The sequence below is a fragment of the Etheostoma spectabile genome, chromosome 18 (assembly GCF_008692095.1).
Source record: "Etheostoma spectabile isolate EspeVRDwgs_2016 chromosome 18, UIUC_Espe_1.0, whole genome shotgun sequence".
NCBI classification, from domain to species: Eukaryota; Metazoa; Chordata; class Actinopteri; order Perciformes; family Percidae; genus Etheostoma; species Etheostoma spectabile.
This window is the reverse complement of record NC_045750.1, coordinates 22073596-22081680: the sequence shown is the minus strand read 5'-3', so window position 1 is coordinate 22081680 and position 8085 is coordinate 22073596. Positions and strand designations below refer to the sequence as shown.

General features: G+C 41.8%; 1 protein-coding gene across 1 annotated transcript; it reads right to left on the bottom strand.

Annotated features, from left to right (window-relative positions):
- Nucleotides 1-3239: 3239 nt before the first annotated feature.
- On the bottom strand, nucleotides 3240-5892 carry lft1 (lefty1). The gene is made up of 4 exons (XM_032542864.1): nucleotides 5447-5892; nucleotides 4962-5208; nucleotides 4547-4786; nucleotides 3240-3812 (listed from the first exon to the last, which is right to left on the bottom strand). The coding sequence occupies exons 1-4, from the start codon at nucleotides 5709-5711 to the stop codon at nucleotides 3488-3490; spliced, it is 1077 nt and encodes a 358-aa protein (XP_032398755.1). The 5' UTR covers nucleotides 5712-5892; the 3' UTR covers nucleotides 3240-3487.
- Nucleotides 5893-8085: the final 2193 nt, after the last annotated feature.

The following is an 8085-nucleotide window of genomic DNA, read 5'->3' as shown; positions in this document are numbered from 1 at the left end:
AAAAAAATTGAACATGTCTGAAGTTCTGCACAAAAAGTGAATGAAAGCAGGCAGGGTTGTTAATTTTCACCAGCATACCTAAAGGGCTACGCAGCATCACACATCCGCTTATTCCCACCGACAGTCCGCGAAGACCGTTTTCAGGCTGAGGGGGACAACTCTAAAGTGGTGTTTTGGAAGCACTCCATAGTTGTGGTTGGTGACTGTGTGGCCCGGCAATACCGGCAGCTCCTCGTCCACCGGCTCATAGTGTGTCCCAGCACGATATCCTGGCAGAGGACACCCTGCTTGTGCGTTTCAACACAGACCATCACAGTAGATCAGATCAAACCTGGCGATGTGTGTACATTATTTTTTATCTTCCCATGTTGATATTTAATAAATCTGTAAATACGTCACCATTTCATCCATGCACGAATGTTCATAAATTAACAGACTTTGCGTAACAACTGTATTGTGATTAAGAAAGTGTTAGCTCGCCCTTCGTACTGCTGTGTGATGAATTGTCAACTATATTTAATGTGTGGAGAGTTTGTGTCCTGTTTTTATTGTACTGGATACATAAATCTTGTGGAGCTTTTGAGTTAACAGTATAACCTATAATACAACAGACTATATTTTTTATCGCTTTATGTTGCAGGTTGTATATCAGGTCTTTTTTATTATTAAACCAACCAATGCAAACGCTTTGAGACTTTTTGGAGATTTGTTGTCTTTTCTATCTTCCAGTTTTTGATATTTGTGTTTTGTGTCCTTTTTTAATTTGTCTCAACTCTATTAAAGTTAAAGAAGCTGATCTACAGTGACTTTGTGGTTTGTTACAGTGTCTATGACAAAAAAAAGCATTCTCCCCACTCAGAGGTTTCCAGGTTTTACTTTCTTACTTCAAATTGGAGGTTTAATGTGGCTTTTCAACACTGATCAACAGAAAACCGAGCTTTAAATCTAAATTACGAAAATAAATGTTTGCCAGTATTTAGCTGTGCACCTTTGGCAGTGATCACAGCCTTAAATCTGTGTAAAAAGTCCTAAGTGGATCCAGGACATTAACATTGTTTTTTAAGCCATTGCTGTGTACTTTGGGCTTTATGCCCAGACTCATTATCTTCCTAGAAAACAAATGTCCCAAAACGCAGGTTTCATGCCGACTTCAGTGTTCCTCCAGGATTTTACTGCATTCATCTGACATTCTGCCCTCTCTAGTCTTCCAGCATGATGCGCGGTCTCCACGGTATAGGGATTTGCAGTGTGACATAGCGTTTAGTCTGAAAACTCAACTCTGGTCTCATCAGACCTCCGCACCTTCTTCCACCTGGCTTCAGAATCTCCCACTTGCCTCCAGGGAGGGCAATATCTGTCTATGCACCAATGTGGTGCAAACCAAAATATCTCAACAACTACTGGATGGATTGTCATGAAGTTTAGTACAGACGTTGATGGTCCCCAGAGGATGAATCCTAATGACTTTTCTCCTACATTGTGGTTATTATATTGTTGAGGTGGATAGATAATGACTGGTGATATATATCTTTTTTAAACTTTTCCTCAACCTATTTTTTGGTTGTTACCGAAATATCTTCAGGTCAGAGGTTCATTGATGTAACCTGTTGTCCTCTGAACCAAATTTTACAGCAATCCATCCAATAGTATATTGGATATTGCATATTTCAATAACAACCCTAATTTCTACAAATAAGATCAACAAAATGTATTGAAAACAAAAACTACACAGTGGGGATTTTTATTAATCTAATGAAAAGCTTTTGATACGGTTGATCATGAAATCCTGTTAAAAAAATGGAAATGTTTGGCCTATAACTGAAAAAATAACTATATTGAATACAGGAGACAGTTTGTTCAAATGGTTCAAATGATTGTAATCACCGGTCAGTGAGTGGCGTTCCACAGAGGTCGGTGTTAGGCCCGGAACTGTTTATCCTTCACCTAAATGACATTTGCAAAGTATCAAATGTACTAAAATGTACTGGTTTTGCAGATGACACACATATTTTTTGTTGCAGGGATGAAGGTGGGTAAAAAGGATGCAGAAATTAATCAATTAAAACTGGTTTGGTTCAAATAACTTATCTTCAAACTTGAAGAAAACTAAATTCATGATATTTGGAAATTGTACTATAAATACAGATGTTAAAATAGTAATAGATTGAATTCCATGGTCTTCATACTTTTAAGTTTTTACCACAAAACTGACTGTTGGATGATCAAGATAATAGTGTATGTGTACATATATATATATATATATATATATATATATATACATATATATAGGTGTACTCATACTAACACAGGTCATTTCCTTTTAACTAATCATTGGGAGTCTTAAAGTCAGTTGGCTGCACCATCAATACTTTAGCTGTGTTTTTTAAAGAAAGTGAATACATATGCAAACAAACAGTGTGTTTGTGTGTGTGTGTGCGTGTGTGTGTGTGTGTGTGTGTGTGTGTGTGTGTGAGGGGGGGGGTTGACTGAGCCTTTAGTACATGGGTTTCACTCCCAACCAGGTGGGCTACCAGGTCACCCCAGTATAATACTTATCAAGGAAGTAGCAGTATGTATGACATTCATTCTTTACAGCACCACCTGCGTCTCTTCTACACGCGCCCTGGGGTTTGCTGGAGGTGCATGTTGGGAATCCACTTCCCTCCCAGACAGACAGCTGCTTGTCTTCAGCAGGGCAGCATGTTTACCGTCATCAGCAGCTTATTAGTGAATGACAAGACCCCCAACTCAGACAGCAAACAGAGCATTAGGTATTGGCCCTGATTAGCAACGTTTGGCCCGGTCTAAGTCTGATGTAAACACACGCAGAGCGCATTGGAGCTTAATGCGTATTGACTTCGGTGTTTCTCCGTATGTGGCCGTGTAGCTCTTTCCCTCCGCAAATAAAGCATTACAAGCAGGGTTTGTCAGCCCCAACGTGCCCTCATGCGTAACAAATGTTATAAGTCATTAGGCAAATTATTTGCTCTGCCCTACAATTTCCTACGAGTGTAAATGAGAGAGGTGCCAGGGGAGGCAGCTGGATGTAACTGCATGCGAATGTGATCATGAATGTGAATGGGGGCCAGACAGCCATGGAGAAGGAAAGCCACAAACTGTGAAACAAAAATAGTTTATTTTTTGTCCATATCCATATTATGTACAGCTTGAAAATATAACACATCGGACAGCGTTTGACTGACCGTTGCGGATTCAACAGGACTCATACAAATTTGATTTTTTTTTTTTAAAGATATAAAAATGTACAAAATATATAAAAAGTGCTTGTGGAAGGAGATGGACTTTGATGGCAGGAGGACTCCCAAGAAATGTCCATTTAAATAAAAAGTACTAGACGTGTTGTGTGAAACCCTTAAATACTGTATATCATCACCCCCATGAAAACAGAGACACTGTAATATTCCTATACTACTTCCCCCGCAGTCTGTCTGGGATTATAGGAGTACTACAGCAGTTTTCCACGACTTCATACTATGGAGACGTTGTCCATGGTGCAGGCACACCTCTCGACAATCATGTTGGGGAATTCAGCCACTTCTATCTCAGTGTAGTCCCCCTTCTTCACCAGGTACATGATGGGTAACGGGGCGCTCTCAGACACCGTGCACCGCCTCTCCCCGTACCCGTAGTTGCGCTTGGGCTGCTTGCAGCCGCCGGTGCACCTGAACGCCTGGTACCCTGCCGGCTCGATGATCCAGTACTGCGTCCAGGTGAGAGCCCGGAAGTTGATGAAGTACTGTTCCCTGCAGCAGGCGTCTTTGTTCTGGTGGAGGTCGCAGTCGCCGCGAGAACTGAGGAAATAAAGGATAAAAAAAAAAATTGAAAAAAAAGAATTGTTAGACTACAGCTCCCAAGTCCCAAGCATTTTCTTTTCCCAACCAGGGCCTGGAATCTCTCAGCTACGCCTTTGCTTGCCACAAGCATCCTACAATGATGTTTTATTTTTATTTTTGTGGGTGAATCTACATAAAAAGGCTTAATTAAAAATCTATTTATAAGCAGTGTCGTAATCACATAGGATCAGCACCGCAGGCGTAAATTATAGGGAGGATGGGGGGGAGTCAAAACTGATTTCCTCCCCCCAAAAATCTAATCATTGTTTTCAGTTACACAAAGAAAGACATTTCCATCATAACTTGATGCAAAAAAGGCTCAAATTGTTGCAGAAAAATTCACCAGAGCGCAGGAAATGAAGTGTTTGACATGCTCAAAACGTCAGTTTTTGCCCCAACCATGAATCCAACGTTAAGCCCTTGATCAGCTCTATAAAACACATATAGTGTAGAAAAATACCGGAATAAATTACATTTTGGACTCTTGTTGGTGTTTTATAATGGCAGCCAGTGAATTACTGCTACATTTCTCTGAACCATGAGAAGGAGTAAACTGACGCCTCAGGAGCCACACTACTACAAATCTACTAATGAATGCGACAGGTAAAAAAAAAAAAAAAAAAAAAAAGGAGGATATGGGCTAATTATCACACTGATGCAATAGCCTGTATATCAAAAGCTCGCGCCCTTACCCGTATTCTTCGAGGTTAAGTGTGTAGAGGATGAGCTCGGGCTTTCCCAAGGTGTTGTCCGTCTGCTCCTGGGTGGTAAAGCGGACACTCTTGGCCATCTCGGCCGCGTAGCTGCCAGGTCTCTCGCCCTCGATCCACACCTCCAGGTGCATAGGTGTCTTTTGCTGGCTCTTGGACCAATAATGCACCGCCTGGGTCACATCAAAGCTCTTCCAGCCGGTCTCGTGAATGGGTATCAACCTGTGAACATGAGAGCGAGAGAGAGATAAGGGCGATTAATTAAAAAGGAGATCAACACGGATAGTTGCAATTGAATTATTATTAAGATAACCCACTGAGACAGTGGTGATCTCGCCTATTGATTGCTCTGATTCGCCCACACGTCACTTGGAGAAAAAAGAAAAGTACCCCTTACCGTGAGTCTACCAGGGATGTGCGGTTGGATCCGTTTGGCTGCACCTCCACCCAGTAGATGCTGACCCGGGCGTTGTTGACGGGCCGGTGGTTCTTCCTCTCCACCGCGAAGCGCTTCTGATAGGAAGCCCGCTGGTAGAGCTTCAGCTCCGCCATGGTCACCTCGCTGTTATCCGGAACCCTCGCCTCCATGTCGAACACCATGCGATGCCGAGTGGTGTCAGAATACACATACTCCCCGGAAATATCTAAAGCACAAAGCATTGTACGTGTTAGAGGCCATTTCTTTTCTTTTCTTATTTTTTATTTGTTTTTGCAAAGGCAATTTGCTGCGTAAAACATCCTTTGCGCATCAAGTCTCACAATTACGCACGGGAATACCGCTTTACTCTAGCTTGTATCTGTTTAAAAGCTATTGTCATATTAAATCCTACAAATTACATGTCATGTATATTTGTTTTAAAAGAAGCAGGGAAATGTCTTTACCTGCATTGCCAGGGATTCCCCTCAGGATGCCAGCCAGGCTGGGCAGAGATCTGCGTCTCCTGCTGTGGTGCATCTTCAGCATGGACATGTACTTATTTCTGATATGCGCCGGGATAACCAGATTCTCCAAATCCCTTTTATGGATCTTAGGAACTTCATCCAAGCCAAGTTTCTGCAGCAGCGCGTCCTTCATATCCTGGTGCGTAAAAGCCTCGGCGAGACCGAAGAGAGCGGTGCAAAGGACACAAGCGCGCAGGAAATCCATGAGTCAAAAATATAAAAACAGCAGCACAGTAGCACAGTAGCACAAGTCACCCAGAGATAGACAGTGTTCGTCTGACACTCCTCTGGCCCCTTATATTGTTGCGGCCCTCCCAGTCGTTCGCACTTTGTCAATGGGGGCAGGGACCCTTATCAGAACAAAGGTGCGACAATACAGCCCCATCCTAAACAGGATATCTAAGTGGCCATTTGGCATTTGATGTCAGAACGAGCATCTAAAATCTGCTCTTTATGGTGCAAATAAATAAATTGGGGAATAAAATCAAATTACAAATTCTTTGTGCACTTTATGTATTTACATACTCTACTTCAAGCCAAAGGTATCACAAAGTTCACATCTACATGCTCCTTCAGGGGATTTCAAAGAACAATAAATAGTTGGATTTAAATGGCAGTAATATAGTTAAGGATTTGTTGTTATTGTCATTTTACAATACAGGATTGCACAGTGAAATGTAGTATATATACATATATACAGTATATATATAACATTGAATGTACACACATCTAGAACTGTGTACAACTATGTGCATTACAGTCAGCAACCCTCATCTGTCCAACAAATCAGTGGGAGTTCTCTCTTTGTGGCTTTATGTCCAATAAATTATCTAAACAGTGGTTGTTTTTTTCACTGCTGCAACTCATGAGCAGTTATACTGTAGCTGGTGTTTATTTTTCATGTAGTAATATGTCTTGACATTCAATTATATCTCAGTAGTTAACATGTTTGTCCCCTCTCCGATATGTGTTCTCTGCTGCTACACAAGTGTCCCAGACAGACTTCTTTTGACCCTGTGAACCTGAAGTGCCCTGTCTTCAGTAGCTCCCTTGTCTACACACACCCCACACTCGGACGTGTACATTCCACCGGGCGATGTCAGGCCGGGGCAGTCTGGCAACAGTCTGTCACACGGTGGGCTTATTTCTGTCTGGGTGGCTGCTTGGACAGCAGTTTTGTCCACCATCAGGACTAAAAAAACCAAAAACAAACAAGTCTGTTCATTTGGACACAAGTGTATAACAAGGGGTCGAGGAGGAAGTAGTCCAGAGTTTGGAGGGAGGAGGGGGGGGGCGGACGGGACAAGAGGATTAAATGTTTATTCCGAGTGCTGTCGCCCATTCTTGGCCCTCTCCAGCAGATTAAAATTATTAGCCAAACAGACAGTTAATCCAGGGGCCGGGGGGGCCGGTTTGGATGTGGATTGGGGCAGGCTCTTCACAGGTTGGTGATTATCTGATTCCATTGCGAGGATTTGCCTTGCCTTTTTTGTCACACAAACATTAGAAGAGGGGTGCTCTCGCTGGCTGCCCAGAAGGCCGTGCCTGTGCTTGTGTATTGGGCTGTGTTTGCTTAGAGATGTCAGACAGACTGAAGGGGCACACAGGAAGAGCAAATGACAGATGACTGCCAGACCCGCTCACTCCAGCTCTAGTGCCTGCAGCTTACAAACAGGACAAATTATTAATTAGTGCAGTAGACCTGAGACAGTGTGACACAATCAAGGCACGGAACAATCACAGGATGCAGAACCGAAGTGTTGCAAAAGTAAGAAACAAATGAAAGATGAAACAGAATATCCGATTACATGTGTGCAAATGGAGAAGAAGGCTGATAACATTATTACAGAGTATTAAAAAAAACAACTAGATAATTGGTGGTGTTGCACCAAATTGCAATTCTTTAAAACAGATGTGAAAAGATCATTATGGAGTATTTTTGTGTGATACTGTGCAGTGTGTACAGCTTTTACCAACATACTGTATGTCTAAGAGTACAAGGCTATGTGTAGCCTACACTATGAAAGAGGGGGAATAGTTTAGAAGAGAATAATAAAGGTTTTCTGAATCCAGGTCCAAAAAGAAGTTGACAGCTGCGTGGAAGAAAGAGCAGCTGGGGCACACTGTCCTGTTCCTGTGAAATCATGTTGAACCATGGCTGCTGTCTCCCATAGAGACAGCATTTTCATAATAACAAATGGAAAAAAAAGACCAAACATCATATCTTGTGTGCAAATGGAGATTAAGACTGGTAACATTAACAAAAACTAAAAACTAGATAATTGTTGCTGTTGCACTTCATTAATTGCCATTCTTTGCAAATACTTTTTGTCTAACTGAATGAACGGATGAAATTGCCATTGGTAATATGCAGTTGTGCACATGTAATACACTCGTTTGTCTCATATATGATAGTAGTTTTTTATTATTATTTAAGTCTTCATTCGCTATCCCTGGCCAGATGTTAGAAAGCCTAAAAAATAAGAATAAAACCACACACTATACAGTACAGCACACATCCATCAGTAAATAATGCCACAGTTGCACACAAGCCACATTTTTGCATTTTTTTTTTTTTT

Coding starts and splice junctions, on each gene's coding strand:
- lft1 (XM_032542864.1), bottom strand. CDS start 5,711: ATGGATTTCCTGCGCGCTTGTGTCCTTTGCACCGCTCTCTTCGGTCTC. Junction 5,209..5,446: donor GGGAATCCCTGGCAATGCAG/GTAAAGACATTT, acceptor TTTGTGCTTTAG/ATATTTCCGGGGAGTATGTG. Junction 4,787..4,961: donor ACATCCCTGGTAGACTCACG/GTAAGGGGTACT, acceptor TCATGTTCACAG/GTTGATACCCATTCACGAGA.